General features: G+C 29.4%; 2 protein-coding genes across 2 annotated transcripts; one reads left to right on the top strand and one right to left on the bottom strand.

Annotated features, from left to right (window-relative positions):
- On the top strand, nucleotides 4,465–6,526 carry LOC109345270 (cytochrome P450 710A11-like). Its single transcript, XM_019584158.1, has one exon. It carries the CDS (start codon nucleotides 4,679–4,681, stop codon nucleotides 6,218–6,220), a length of 1,542 nt encoding a protein of 513 aa, XP_019439703.1. The 5' UTR covers nucleotides 4,465–4,678; the 3' UTR covers nucleotides 6,221–6,526.
- On the bottom strand, nucleotides 9,761–14,368 carry LOC109345271. The gene is made up of 3 exons (XM_019584159.1): nucleotides 14,155–14,368; nucleotides 11,082–11,579; nucleotides 9,761–10,537 (listed from the first exon to the last, which is right to left on the bottom strand). Exons 1-3 carry the CDS (start codon nucleotides 14,243–14,245, stop codon nucleotides 9,945–9,947), a joined length of 1,182 nt encoding a protein of 393 aa, XP_019439704.1. The 5' UTR covers nucleotides 14,246–14,368; the 3' UTR covers nucleotides 9,761–9,944.

The raw sequence follows: 17,383 nt of genomic DNA, 5'->3' as shown, positions 1-17,383 counted from the left end.
TATATATATATATATATATATATAAGTACATGTGAGTATGGATAATAATTTAATATTTTATAAAATGAATAATGGGTAGCTACTATATCCGATGATACTATTTGTCATCCCTACGTTTCATTGCGATTAATACAACTATTATCATAATTTATATTGATAGAAGTAGTTGTTTGAATTAAATAGAGATGGTAGCAGCTTTCGCTGGCGTGGACCAGCTGTTTCTTGTTGAAGTTGCTTTCCTCTTTGTTAATTCGTTCATTTTAATGTGGTCACTGTCGTGTTTTAATGTTTTATAATAACGCATTTTGCATGCATATTTTAGCGTGATGTGACAAGACAGGTCATAGTTGTGATGATGGGAATCTATTTCATATTTTTTGGTTCAGTTGAGGATCTATTTTATCTTGCTCAATCTTTTTTCTTTCTTTATTGGCGAGGTTTATGGCCGCAATTGGGTAAGGAGGAGGGTGAGTAAGACTCTGTATAAGTCAGTCACTCATACGAGCATATTTACTATCTCATACTTACTGCTATTACAGTTCCATCGGAAAAAAACTTAATATTATGATCTTATGATTGATTGAAAAAATATTAAAGTTAAAATTTATTTTTTAATTAATTTTTTAACCAATTACAAAATCATGGCAAATGGAGTGACATTAAGTACGAGACAACATATGTGCACCCCACTATTATTATGATTTGGCTTAAATATGGTTAGATTTTAAAGGGTCTAGGGTTATATTTAGATTAAAAAATTAGACACGATAATTAGTTAGGGTTAGGTAAGAGATAAACGTTATCCAATATGACTCTTCCTGTGGTCATTAATTAATCATGGTTGTTCATGCATATTGAACTGTGCATAGAATAATGACACCTACTTGACACAACATTATTGATTCTATTTTTTTTTATCAAGTATATATAAATCATTAATAAAATTGTATATATATCATTTTGTATGTCATATATATACTAATAAATAATATTAAGAAGATTTTTCTAAAAGGAGTAAAGATTGCATTTAACCATATACATGTTTGAGTTTAAAAGCCGACTCGTTTGATATTAAGGATTGAGTTAGCGTCGAACCTATGATCTAGTTCAATTTCAAAAATATAATTCAACCGTCATTTAAGATTGGATAATAAACAAACCTTACATGATTCAACTTAGCTCACATTCGTCCATAACAAAAAGATCAGAGATGTTTATGAAATAATTACATGCCAAGTTTTGTTAGTTTGAAAGACAACCTCCACATAATTTTCCAAATAATTTGACTAAAAATATGAACGTGTATTGTATGTGTATTGTCTAAGGAAGAAAAAAGACACATAAATTTTATTTAAAAATAATAATATTTTCATGTGTTGAAAAATATTGAACTTAATTCTCTTCTTTTGTATCTTTTAAATAATATCCTAAAAATACTTATTAACCCAACCCATCAAAAGTGTTCTTAGTTGATGGTTGAAGCCACTCATTAAATACCTATCATTTATTTGAGAGTTTAATATTTGAATATGAGGAAAATATTTTATTTTTAAAAATAATTTAAAATCATTACAGCTAAAAGTTGTTTTATGTCAAGTGCCACAATCCTGAAGATCACATCCGTAATTTTGATAATAATATTTATTAATAACATATTTTTGTTTTCATTATTCTACATTTATTCAAGCAAAATATATTTTTTCCTTATATCATATTATTTCTTTATAATTAAATAAATTATTATTACTAATATTTACATTCTAATTTTTAAATTTTTGCATATCTCTTTTTTTACGACAAAGTTAATGTATGACAATAAATTATTGAATTTAAATATGAGCCCACAAATGTAAGTATTTGATGGTTAAAAATAATTGTAAAGTAGAAACAATTAACTCTAATTCGTGATGAGATTATTGTTACTCCAAAATGCCTATTCATTTATTTTATTAAGCAATTATATTATTTATTCATTTTAAATTATAATTCAAAGAAAAGAATTATGAATTATAGTTTTATTCTAAATTGTTCTGAAGTTGTACGGACAACTTCCACTTAAAAAACTAAGGAATAATTTGTAAGTTGTGGAAAAAACATTTTCCTATTAGATGTCGGTATTCGTTGTTTCATAGATGTGGCAATACAAACATGTAATAATGTCTTTCTCCTTTCGGTTGTTAACTTTTTTAGATGGAGATATGATGTCTCTGTTGTTTTTTAGTGATGTCCTAAGCCAATCAAAATGCATCATTTAATTGAAAAAATTATAAAAAAATAAATTAATATTTTATATTATTTTATGGAATAATATTGGATTAGAACATGAGAAGAACAACTTTTTGGAAAAGAGGATCTAAGTCCTACTTTTTTACCTTTAATTTATCTTGTTTTCATTACATGCTAAAAGAAGATATCTCATATAATGGAAATTTTTTTAATGAAATGGAGGAAAAATTAAGCACCATTAGGAAAATATATTATCCTATTATATCCGGTACTTAGGCTATAAATTAAAACGGGTGCCGCCATATGTTAACAAAGTAGAATGAGATACCATGATAATCACAGTCAATATTTAATATTAAATTAAATATTATAGGTTGATTTTTTCAATGTTTTGAAAACCATTGATTAAAATTCATCAAACCGCTTGAAAATAGTCAAAATCAGTGGTCTAGGCAATTTAATAAAACTATTTAATATGTATATTAATAATAATGTAATTGTTTTTTACACTATCAATAAATTATTTATCATTAATTTGTCAATTACTATTGATTATTAAATAAAAAGTAATATAAATTAGTAGTGGATAATATGCTAACTTTGTGAAAACATCATTTTTTAATTAGTAATGACAAAACCAAACATCCACTACAGCAAAATATCCGTAATCAACAGCAAATACGGACATGTTCGTTTGTGATTTTTTAATATTATGCTCATTTTAAAATGACGAACGAATCACCATAAATATTAATAATAAATAAATTAAAAATTGATAAAACTATATAAAAAATTTAAACAATAAAGTTAAAGAGAGAGAAATTTGTTTTGACATGTTATCTCAAAATTTCGAGGCATTAAAATATGTTATATAATATTGATTTAAACAATTTGTTAACAATTAAATTCGAGGGAGCACATCTGTCCCATTTTTGTATCAATCAATGATTAGTTGAAAAATTATTTAAATTAAAATTATTAAATATTTTTCTACTCAATTATATTTCATAATACAAAATAATAAGAGATATGGTCACTATGTATACATAGGACTTCACAGTCAACCCCTTAGATTGTTGTACCTATTTTACTATCACTATTTTGAAGTGACTCAACTTTGAAACCCCAATTCCATGAAATTGGTAGAGCAAAGTGAAGTCCCTCCAAAACATTAGGCATAGGACTTCACTAAATAATGTTTTACACATGCTATACATCTCATGAAACCAATATCTAATCATATTTGTTTTGGACCATATGTTATTGAAGTAGTTGAATTCACTTGAATCACATATAAACAAATAAAAATGAGTTGGCCAACAATGTTCCAAATTTCAATGAGGTGAAACATGAGTTCACATACTTCTAGACAAACTCAACTTAATTAAACTAAACTTTATTCATTATAAACTTAATTAAAGTGTAGTTAATAGTTATAATTACAAAAGAAAAGATCTGCAAGACCATGCTTTTGGCGTTCTCAACTGTTGACAACAGATGTACTTTTTTTAACTAAATTGTATAAATTTTCCTGATTATATTAAGATATATTAGCACTTTAATAACCACTAAATCTCATCAATAGCTAATTTTAGATGTAAAAGTTATTATCCCAATGTTTCTTAATTTCACTACTAAATTGTAATCTGCTAGTTTTTAATTATTTTAGTTGGTACTATTGACCATTAACATTTTATTTTTTTAATTATTTTTCAATTTTCATGGACCAAATTTATTAACTCAAAATTTGGAGGAATTGATATTTACTCTAATTTAAATTATTAAATTCATCTATATTTAAATTTAATAGATAAATTTCAATCAATCTATAAATCCTTTTTAATGGGAACTAAAACACATTTGAAATAAGTAAACTTTTAAAAAACTACTATTTTAATAAAACAATTTTCAAATCCCAGTTTGTAAGAAAGTTACTTTTAATTTTTTTTATTACTTTGTAAATATCAATTTTTAAAATAATTATTTTAAAAGCAATTTTTTTAAGAAATATTTAAAAAAAACGTATAACTGTGTGTAAACTTGTTAAGAGATGTTTAGATCTAGTATGTATAAAATATCAAATTTTCTACATATTCTACTATTAATCTTAATAACATGTGAACAAGTACTAATAAGAATAATGTACCCAAAAAAGTACTCGAAAGAATATGAAATGAGTTGTTTCCTTTTAATTCCATTTCTACGTCTACATACATATCTCACTACCATTTTTATTTTAACTTTTGACAATATCAACAACGTTATTATTTCCTTCCCCCTGAAACCCAAATTTGACATGAAATCTGGAAGACTCACCATTTGTGACCACAGTTTGATTTTAGTTTTTCCCACCTATTTTATTTCTAATATCAGACCCTTTTCTCTGTTCTCTTCACACCAAATAAATTGACATTACCTCTTTTCCATTCCAAACAAAACACACTTAAAAAAAATGACAACTTTAATTTCCTCTCTCTTCTCTTCCACTCCTTACTTCATTTCCTTCATCCTCTTCCTTATCCTCTTAGAACAGATCTCTTACCTTATCAAGAAACGTTCTATTCCAGGCCCAACCCTTGTTTTCCCTTTCTTAGGTAACGCTATCCCATTGGTCACAAACCCAACCAAATTCTGGGACCTTCAATCTACCTTAGCAAAATCAACCAACCTAGGAATCTCCGTAAACTACATCATAGGTAACTTCATCGTCTTCATCAGAGACACTGAACTTTCCCACAAAGTCTTCGCCAATGTCAGGCCCAACGCTTTTCACCTTGTGGGCCATCCCTTTGGTAAGAAACTCTTTGGTGAACACAATCTTATATATATGATGGGCCAAGATCATAAAAATCTCCGCCGTCGGATTGCTCCTAATTTCACACCCAAAGCTCTTTCTACCTACACCGCGTTGCAGCAGATTATTATACTCGGTCACTTAAAAACCTGGGTCAACTTATCTGAACAGAAGAAAAGCCCGATTCCGATTAGAATCTTGGCCCGTGATATGAATCTCGATACTTCTCAGACGGTTTTCGTGGGCCCGTACTTGGGCTTGAAAGCCCGCGAGCGTTTCGAGCGTGATTATTTTCTATTCAACGTTGGCCTCATGAAGCTTCCGATTGATTTTCCGGGAACTGCGTTTCGAAACGCGAGGCTCGCGGTGGATCGTCTCGCTGGAACGCTAGCTACTTGCGCTGAGATGAGTAAGGCGAGGATGGAGAAAAGGGAAGAACCTTCGTGTTTAATTGATTTCTGGATGCAGGATACGCTCCGTGAGATGTCGGAGGCGAAGCTCGCCGGAGGAGAATCTACGCCGCCGTTTTCCTCTGATGCTGAGATCGGCGGTTACTTGTTTGATTTCCTCTTTGCAGCTCAGGATGCTTCAACTTCCTCGCTGCTTTGGGCGGTGGCGCTGCTTGATTCTCACCCAAAGGTACTCTCCACGGTGAGGGAGGAGGTTGCCGGAATCTGGTCACCGGAGTCAGATACACTGATTACAGCGGAGCAGTTAAGGGAGATGAAGTATACTCAAGCGGTGGCGCGTGAAGTCGTGAGATACAGACCTCCGGCGACTCTTGTACCGCACATAGCGGCGGAGGAGTTTCCGTTAACGGAGTCTTATAAAGTTCCAAAAGGAGCAATTGTATTTCCATCGGTTTTGGAGTCATCGTTTCAGGGATTCACTGAACCGGACCGGTTCGACCCGGATCGGTTTTCAGAGGAAAGACAAGAGGACCAAACATTTAAAAGAAACTTTCTAGCGTTTGGAGCTGGGGCCCACCAATGTGTGGGACAGAGATATGCTTTGAATCACTTGGTTCTATTCATTGCGATGTTCGTGTCGTTGATTGATTTCAAGAGAGATGTAACGGACGGCTGTGATGAGATCTCGTATGTCCCAACTATTTGTCCAAAAGACGATTGCAGGGTTTTTCTGTCTAGGCGCTCTGCACGATATCCTTCTTTCCCTGCTGTGGAGCAAATTGTGAAATGACGATAATGCCATTGTTTGTTTTCTGGTTTCGATTTTTTTTTACATGTTGGGTTCACTACTTTTTTTCCTTTGAATTTAATTTAATCTTTGTGGTTTTTTTAGGTGTGATGAAATTGTGTTGATTAATGCTTGGGGTTTTGGGTTTTTGTATTTTTCATTTGTTGGTTTTAAAATGTAATGATTCTTGTCAGCTGTGTATGTGAATGTGAGAGGTAATTGGATGGTGGATGATTGGGTGCTTTATTGGCAATCTAATAAAACACAATATAAGACACGAAACTCATTGATGATGGCACACCAGCACTTGTTTCTTGGATATTCTATGTTTTTTTTATAGTAGAATAATCTATCTCCTTTTGTCGATAAATGTATGATATGTATACTCTTTTGTTTAATTTTAAAAATATTTTTATAAAATAATAATTATATATGACATATATCTTGATTTTATTGATTGTAGGAAATAACTTATCTCCTCATACTAGAAGATACATTATTCACTTTCTATATAAGTGGATGGTTAGGCAAGCCATTCTCTGTTAAAATTTGTACACTGAAGTGTAAAGATTTATACACATGCACATTATTATCCACCATTTATTTGAATTTTTGTTTTTGAAAGGTCAACAATAATTAAACATCAATAGTGTATAATACAATAATAGTGCATAAATCTTGTACACTTTCAGTGTATACATTTTTTTCTCGTCCCTTATCCAAACTCTACATGTTTAATATATAGCAGCCAAGTCTCACTTGTTTGTCTTGTTAAGTGTGTTTCACATGTCTAAGCTTGACATATTATACTAGAAGGCATTTAAATAATATAAAAGACATTTGAATAGACTAATAAGAGTTTCTTCATATAGATTAATATATCATTCTTAATTGACAAAACTAACATCCTAAATTTCTCAACTTGCTTATAGGATTTATATATTTTTTATTTATTTTATGTGTACGTTTATAATAAAATTATAAAGGTAAAGAAAGTTCCATACTCAACCTAGGTTAAATATGATTTTTTAAAAGCGTGACCTAGCCTACTAAACCATTAATAAGCGATTTTGCATGTTTCTACCTTATGGTAGAGGAGGTTTGATATTGGTAAAATATTTTAGAGTGAATTGAGCTAAAGAACGTTGTTTTTATATACTTGAGAAATATACACCTTTCCTAAAATGTAGACTAAAACATTTTTTTTCTTTAAAAATAAATCAAGTTCAACACCAAAAAATGTAAAAAGAAAGGTCAAAACAAGAATTTAAATATTTATGATTGATCCAAGTAGAACATGCATTCCATTAAGTAACCATCCAAATTTGAATCTTTGCATAAAGAGAAAACTTCAAGTAGAAGTCAAAAATGACACAATGCAACAAGGGATGACATGCTAATTATACTAGAAAGTACATAATTAATTAAATTAAAAAACTCATAAAAACAACGAATAAATTTAACAATAATTAAGTTGCGTATCAATATTAACAAAGTTTACATATTTTAACTGGGTTTGTGCAGATTGAATGAATCATGCCACCTATCAATCTTGTCATTCTACATTTTAAATTCAAATGATTAACTATTTAATATTGTTCGTTATCCTCTTCCAAATAATATCATTATTATCTTTTGTCATGATCTTCTTAAAGTTTAGCATTATCCACTCTAGTACTTCCCGCATTATGTCTTTCCAAAATTATCCGATTTGTTTTATTTCGCATCACCATTATTGTTTAGTTAAAAAAGAGATTCGTAAATTTTAACAATAGATTTGTGAGTATAATATTTATTTATTTTTTCGGTGTAAAAACTTATATATAGTAAATACATAACTCACAATTAGTTTATCTTATATTTAAGAGTTAATAATAATTAATGTTAATATTAAATGATGTAACAGTCAAAAACTTTACGATATCGATGCTTACATTTTTCTTATTTGGTTGGGTTGTTTAAATATTTAATAAAGTTTATGTATTTAATGATTTTAATGTATGTATATTGTTAGTGTAAAAATTTATACATCAATATATTATTAATTATTTATTTGTATTATCATTTGAGTGTTTGTATCTATGCACTGAAAGTATAAAAGTTTATACACAGTCGGTGAATCATCTATCATTCATTTATATTAATTTTATTAAGAGTAAATGATGATGAAATAAATGGTAGTTGATACAATGACAATATAAAAAACTTTTACACTATCAATACATATATTTTTGCTCTTATTATTTTAGAATAGTCATTAATGATAAAATATGAATGTAAGTAATACGAGGAGAGATCCGTTTATATCCAAGTTAAATTACACTAATTATACTCAATCTTATCCATTGATTTTCTTAAATATAATAGACCAAATAATTGAGGAAATAAGTGATGAGAGAAAAAAATGAATCCTATATTTTTTTAATTTTCACTCATTTGAACTGTTAGATTTAAGAAAATCAATAAATAAGATTGAGTATAATTAGTATAACATAACTCCGATTTAAACGGATCTCTCCTTAAATAATATAGTAACACTTTATAAAACTCATACAGTATACATTCCCCTGTTTTAATTTAATTGGGTTTCATGCACATTGAACGATGTCATGTGTTCCACTTTTAAAGCATTAGACAGTAGAATATTTCATAAAAATGATTGGCATGTAAACAGTGACAACACTATTTTCACTATTGTGAGAATTGGACCAGATGGTCTCATTGATCTGATTGCTGATCGAATTTGAAAACGGTTCTGATTTGCAGTCTTAACATAATGAAAGTTGAACCACCTTGAACCGGAGAAAATCTGGTCTGGCCATATTAAACTGGATTAACTCGAGAAGTAAACTAGACAGTTCACTTAAAACTAGGAAAGAATAGAATACTACTTTAATATTTTGTTTTAATACGGTCCAAAAAATGAAGATATATTACTTCAATATAATTATATAAAGTTTTACATTTATATATAACTATATATTTATAGATAAAAATTATTAATTATGTACGGAATCATTCAGCCAGACCGGACAATTTAATCATTTAAACTGATTAAACCTAATACGGGAACTCTCCCGGTTTGACGCCCGGCTCGGGTTTCACAATATTATATTTTCTTCTTCTTTTTCTATCATTAATTGTATTTTTATTTGATTTATGGCAACTAAAATATTTACAACATTTATATTATAATAGTAAAATAAAACGTACTAACTTAAACAAAACGGTGCATCACACGAAAACATAACCTAGAAGAAGGATCCATGATTACTTCCTTCATGAAAATGTTTCAATGTTTCAATGTTTCATAATGTAAATTATTAATAAAGATACAGATTTGTACAACTGATTTTCAGCAGCACCTTGATGAGAAAGTAAAATTCAAGCCTACTTTCTTCTCTCTGCTGAGAATCAATTCCAAGAAAGACAAAATCTAAGATGAACATCAACTACTATATTCCATGAAACATTTAGAAATTTGACTCCATTGTTGAGTGAAATGTTGAAAATTAAAGCATTAGACTATTTATACCCATCACATAAGAAATACATAGATAAGACATTTTCATTTCTAATAGCAAAAGGTATAAACTTAAGGCCAGTACACATAGAAATTACAACACAACAGATTTTGGAGAATGTGACTTTACTCATACCCCTAATCCAATAGACCCTATTAGGCATAGTAATATTATATATATCTAAATAAACCAAAACCAAATCCTTAAACCATAACCCAAACTAAGCCCAAAATCACAAGCCCAAGCCTTACTAAGCCCAACCCACGAAGCCCATTGGACTCAGAAAACCAAACCCTCACATCATCTACCACAGGTCCACATAGAGAGCTCATATCATCACTTCTTGTATTGTAATACACACTATAGAATGCAATTCTAGTCCTATCAGCCTTGGCAGTGAAATTGAGCTTAGAAATTTGGAATGTAGAATTAGAATTTGGAGTGTAATGCATGTTTTGAGCTTGGTCACCTGCAAAGGCCATAACAGCAAGAGGCTCCTTGCATTTATCATCTGCATGGCCTAATGAGAAGGTCAGGGTGTATAGCTTGTTAGCTTTGGTCTCAACCATTTGGGATATAATGCCTTCTTTTCCTGAGAGCAACTCAATGGCTCTCTTGCCTTGTGGAACTGCAAAATGATCGGAATCGATAAACCGAACCGCTCGGTTTGATTCAACGATCCAACCGGGCAATGAGGAAGTTTCTTCATCCAGATTGGTAGGAAGCAGGACACCCAATGAAGTATTCCTGAACATCCATGGACCCTCTTCAAAATCTCCATTCATTACTGCATTATCTATAGAGTTCAACACAGCCAATATTAATACCATTAAGCAGATGCATCTTCATTTAAGCTTAGTCAAGTACAGTGTAGTTTGTCATGGCATTATGTTGAGAGTACAAAAATGCACATGTTATATAGCTACTCTTAATAAAATAAAGTGTTTCTTACAAGCTATTATTACAAGAGTATAATATTTATGTACCATTAGTGTAAAGATTTATACTAATTATATATAAATCTTTACACCAACAATATATATATATTACATCAATTATATATCAGAAAATATATGATCGATTGAAAGTACTAAAAACTATAGAATCTACAATTATGAAGTATATATAGAATAAAATGAATAAAATATTTCCTCATATCAGGAAATAATTTATCTCTTCCAACCAATAAAAGTATGACACATGGATTATTTTATTTAGTTTTAGAAATATTTGTATAGAAAATTATTAAATAGGACACATATAATAATTTTAGTAGCTGAATGAGATAATTTATCCGTTATGGCACGAGAAACTTTATTGAACAAAACAATTGGCTTTACCTTTGGGCTTATCAGGAGTGAAAAGCTTCTTGATAGCAATAGTATCAATAATGGGCCCACAAGTAGGGTCATCCTCCATACCAGGGTTCTTAAACACCAACCTAAAACTCTGTTCCTCAGCATTAAAAGAAACCGCATAAGGGTTCCAACCTTGAACATTATACAATGTCTGAAGGTCTATGGTCTGTGATGCAGACGCAGCAGAAACATTAAGCGACTCCAATTGTGCACACGTGCGAGCAGCAGAAAACGTGACAGAATAAATAGAACCCTTTTCCACTTCTATCTCTTGGCTTATCTCAGCATCATTTCCTAGTCTCACTGCGTGTCTACCTTGTGGTACTATGAGGATCATTCCACCTTGTTTTTCCCCTGATGAAACGATCTCAACGGTGCCGTTTGATTTCCAACTTGGGATTTCGGTGGGGCCCTCTATTATTGCTTCACTAGGAAACCCATTTGATGGGGTTGCTTCAAAATCACCGTTTGCTACTAGCCCTGTATTTTATTTGACTCAATAGTTTAGTATATAGTATGGTGCTAATTAAATGTATCATTATTTGGCATCATGGTGGAAGGAAAGTAGATGGAAGAGTTATTGTTACACTTTAATAGATTCATTAATCATTAAATTAGATGTCACATCATTTTTTACTCTAATGTGTTTAAAGAAAGAACAAATTGTTACAAACCCACACCCATGCAAGATTCTCACTATTAAAAGTTCATAAATATAAGGAGTCAGATTATTCTCCACTACTAGATAGGACATTTAGGTTGAAATATATAAAAAAAATTAAAAGACAATGATATTTTTATCCCTTTAATTTATATGATATTACATTTTTACCCTTAAAATATATTAAAAACTTAATTGTCTTTTCAAATAATGGAGAGAAGTCTGATTCAAATATAAACAATTCACAAGGCAAAGAACTTTGTTATGTGGTGAGACTTACAATATATAAAAAATGTATGTATATAAAATTTTAAGGTGTGTAATTGGATTATTGCATGATATATGAATAGGAGTAAGGCTAGAGATGGAAATGCTATTAAACACAAACATTTTTATCATAATATTTTTACTCTTGAAAACAAAGGAAAAGGGAAAACTCCAAGATTAGGCAATTAAAATTATATGATATTATAAAAATCAAAGGATAGCCGATTATTGGTTTGATTTTATACAATGTGGGACTACAATTTCAACAAGGTAATAAAGCTAGCAGAATCATTGTCAAGATTTGTCGACAAGCACATGCCACAACCCATCACACAGGCATTTCCAATCGAATCTAATCCTAATCAACATTTATGTTGAACCATAACGTACCAAATATACGCCTTGTTTTGTTCTGAACTTGTTATTGCAACTTACTTGCATCATTATTTCCAATTTATGTCTTTCACAAATAATAATATCAATAACATCAAGTAGTGGTAGACTGTTATTGCAATTTGGATAACCTTATCCCATAATGGGGCTCTAGAATGAGAAAAGGACAATTTGTATATTATTTAATAAATGTATAATAATCATAGTCCTTTCACTTTAATTGAGGGAGCACCACAAAAGTACTTTTTTTTTACTGTGTTTTTTTATGTATCATTTAACAAGCATGGGTGTATAATAGTGACCTAAACGAATATAATAAGTAAAAGTATATATGGGACTATGTGTGATGCGTCTTTTAGGGAAAGGACCTTACACTTTTGTCAAATTTCGGTGGAAAAAATAAAAAAACTTGTGTTGTTAAGTGGCGGGAACACTGTTAATAAGGTTATTTCGCATCCCTAGGATGACAAGTACTATTACAAAGGTCTTTTATTTGGGACCCATATGCTTACTTTCCTTGACTCCTTTGGTGTATCTCTATTCTCTATCCTGGTTATGATTTTTCTTCTCATAGGGTCACCCTATAATCAAACACCAACTACTTTGATCTACATTTTTTATGGGGTACATTTTATTTACATTTCCTTAAATATTACTTTAAATTAAAGATGCTAAACTAGCACAAGTTTACTTTAGTAAAGGTAATCACTTCATTTAGCTATTTCATTAACTAAATATAGATCAGAGTAGCAACTCTGTAAAAAACGGCTCAGTGCTAATAATGTATTTCAATTGTAAAATTTATGTGTATGGAGGAATAAAACTTGGAAATATATTTTTCACTTAAGTACCTAAAGATACCAAAATAAATTAGTTGATGATAGATACTATTAACTAAAATGGTAACAACCTAGAAATAGCTATGTAAAAGATGGAAGCGTTTTATTAAGAGTTCATATTTTATATTTGGCAATTACTTTATAAAAAACCCATTCGCTTTCAAGACACTTACAACTAGGGCATTTATTTTCCATTCCTTATTTTGCTACAATTTTAACAAGAAATAATGTAAAATGAAAAGCTCCATACACCCAAATAAAAACTATAGACTAGAGTCGGTGGAAAATGGAACACACCATGAGGTGTTAGAAGAAAAAACGAGAATCATTTTGAAGAAGAGCAACAAAAAAACACTCATATCAATGAGGAAGTTGGGAGCATCATTCAGGGTTGAAATTATTGATCACAGTCATCCAAATTGAAAATGCTAGAGCTAAGTTCATCTTATAGTAGAACTAAAACACCTTAAACATTAAACCTTAAAAAAGTCAAACCCTATGTTTTAGTTGAAAACAAGTTAAACAAAACATCACACATTAATGAAACTCAACAAGCCTCTTAAGAGGGACCAACTCTAAAAAAGTTTGAACCCAATAGACCACTCTTTAGTCCATATAATTGGCTTATCCTTAATGAACTCACCACTACCCAGAATTTATCTCACCCACACCCAAAAAATGTTGCAAAATTTTTTAGAGCTATAATTACTATATTTACTAGCATATCATTTTTGTAGAACCTATACTATACCACACACTAGGAAAGTAAAATTAAAAAAAAAAAAACCAACTATATGCAAAACCAAACACTCTTTTATCAGATCTCAGGAGACAAAAAGATGAAAATTTGAAAACATTAACGAAATTGTATGTAAATATTGAAGAGATAAATTACCATCTTGTGCAGGGGTTGAGAGAGCCAAATGGGGTAGGAGTAGAAGCATGAAGAAGGAGACCCATTTCATTGTTGTGGAGCTCCGATCCATGTGCAGTCTCAAAATATTCTCTTTCTCTCTGTTCTTGTCTGAAACGTGTAGAGTTTACTCTGTTTTTTAGGAGCACAAAGGCAAGGGCCTTAGGGAGAGTGAGGGTCCTTTTATGCAAGATTCTCTTCACAATGTTTACTTTAGGTTAAAACCACTTTATGTAAATAAACTATGGTTTCAAAATTCTTTTATATTTAATTTGAGACCTTAATATATTAATTTCTTTTGAGATCGTTAACTCTCTCAATAAATCTCAGTTAAGTTTAACATTTGATATTTGCCTTAGTTAGGATGTAGATAGGTATTATATTATTAGACTAATAATTTTTATTTATTAGATTAATGTTATATTCTTGTACGAGTGATATATGTTACTTATAAAACAATTATTAATAAACCAAATATTAATTATTTTATATTTTTTCTTTGTTGTTATTGGTTTGAGAAATTGTTTATGATATACTTTGAGATATCATGTTTTTGTCTCACTTTATGACATGAATCACTTTTAGTGAGTGCGAAGATTTGTATGAGAATTTATTAGAATGATATATCATTTTCATACTCATTAATCATTCATGGATTAACAATTATTAATTTTTAGAGTGTAATATTTATGCATCATTGCAAAGATTTATATACAATTAATGTACATGTATCATTTATTTGCGTTACTTATTGAGAAATAACAATAATTAAATAAAAATGATAAATGATGTAATAAAAATATAAAAAATCCATACACTTTAAGTACATAAATCTTGCTATCCAATTTTTAAGAAGAATGACCACAAATAAATGTGGAATCTGACTCTTGATTTAATTAAAGTTTGGTTTTAATAATGTTTGGATCTTAGTGTGGACACATATTTTCTTTGTTTATTGAAAAAGAGTGTTATTTAATTGATAAGCTTTGTCCAATGGGGTCTGAGACCCCGGTCTTACGGCGGGTCCCGCCTCCACCGCCGTATTACGGACTTGACAGTGTTCACATAATCCGCCAGTTTAAATCAAATTGACAAAAACTTATTTGTACACCGATCAAGATCATCTATTTCAAATAGTATTGTCAAGTGAATTAGACCTCCATTTTATTATTTTTTACTTTTGATATTTTATTTTATTCATATGTTAATATATGATTGACTTGAACAAAGAATGAGAAGCTTTGAAGATGAGTGATCCCATCCTTTTTACACACCAAATATTTTACGTCATTTACAGTTTTACACAAATGATAAGTGACAGGTTTGCTCAATATGTGGTTCAAGTGATATATGTTTAATTCCCTTTAAGTAAAGTCTCAGTTTCGAGTCTTATGGATGAAAAATACTCTTTATGAGAGTTATTCTCATATACTTTGTAGGTGTTTTTCAGTTCGAACATGATTGCCTCAAGTGCGAGACCTGTGTAAAAGATAAAAAAATAACTTATTTGTACTGTTCATCAAAGTATAAGGATATTAACGTGTTAGTGCAAGTATCAGATTTTGGATTTACTTAAACCTGAGTTTAGTTTGATACTTGAATTCTATCCACATTTTAATAATGAATGATAGATTATTTTAGAAGATGATAGTTGGTTAGAAAGTGAGGAATTAGCAAGTTAGGTTATGTTAGTTACTTATTTTACAATCTTTCTTTTCATTTTTTTCTCTTGTATAAATAAGACATATTGACTCACTTCTTATTCAATTCATTCAATGAGAATATGATCAATATTTGTTTCTCATTTTTCTTTCTTTAGGCTTTCTTTTATATACTTTTTGATTTATCAAAAAACTTTATTTTCATGAATCTTACCATATTTTAACACACATAAATAAATATAATTGAGGGAGATATATGCTTTGCATCGGAAGCATTAATTTTTCTTATGAAAACTAGTAAGTTACCCGTACATTTGCACGAGACAATAATTTTTTGGCACACGGTTAAGAACAAATATGTTATTCGTGTATTCGTATGTTTAATAACACATATGTTATTCGTGTATTCGTTTGGTTAATAACACATATTACTCGTGCATTCTAATGGTTAATAACACACATGCTACCCGTGCATTCTAATAGTTAAAAACACACATGTTAAATGTACATTCTAATAATTAAGAAACACACATGTTACCTGTGCATTCATATGGTTAAAAACATTAATCTTACTTGTGCATTCATATGGTTAAACAATCACATATTACTCGAGCATTCTCATGAGACCTTAATTTTGACGAATATTTAGAAGCACATAAGTATGAATATTATTAAATGTATATTAGTAATATTGTGTTATAATTTGATAAAATAAATCGAAATATATAGAAACACAAAAATTGTGAATTAATTTCATTGGATATGTTTTCTAATATAACGACACAATGTCTTCATAACTTTTGTCGCATAGTAAGACATAATAATATGATAATATATTAATCGTTCATAAATTGACAAATTATGCAACATAATGATCAAATATATAGTAAGGCATGATAATATATAATTGAGTACAAATTATTATTATCATAGTAATATGAACTCATATGATATAAATAAATATTTGATCATAAAAATCATGATTTTATAGTTATTGTTACAAAGTATTAAAATATATAAACTAATATTGTTATATCTACAATGTTAATAACAAAGGTAAGAAACAAAATAAAATAAATCAAGTATATTTAGTAGTCTATATTTAAATATTTCATGTATTTTGGATTCCCAAAGAGGGTTTGTTATAAATTAGTTTGTTATTTCTTTTGGTATAATAACAAAATATATAAATCTATGAAAAATAAACAAAAAAATTAATGAAAATGAGAATTGATCTATAAAATAAGAACAAATCTACAAATTAAACACACGTAAATAAAAAATGCACTTTAAAGAATATTTTTATTTGTCATTTCATTTTATAATGATTCGGTTATTTTGAAAATATATTTTCTCTCTCAACCAATTATAAAAAAATATTTTCTTTCTCAATCAATCGTAAGTTATAAAACATTTATAATATATTTTTATTTTATTTAATATATTTGTTCCTTCAAAATGTAACTACTATATGTGTATTTTATTTAAGATTTTATATATATAGGGAGCTACTCAATGAGAACAATTCTCATATAAAAATTGTGAGAATA

This window comes from Lupinus angustifolius, chromosome LG04 (genome assembly GCF_001865875.1).
Source record: "Lupinus angustifolius cultivar Tanjil chromosome LG04, LupAngTanjil_v1.0, whole genome shotgun sequence".
In the NCBI taxonomy this organism is placed as follows: Eukaryota; Viridiplantae; Streptophyta; class Magnoliopsida; order Fabales; family Fabaceae; genus Lupinus; species Lupinus angustifolius.
Note: the sequence above shows the minus strand (reverse complement) of the source record. Positions and strands in the feature narration are given on the sequence as shown.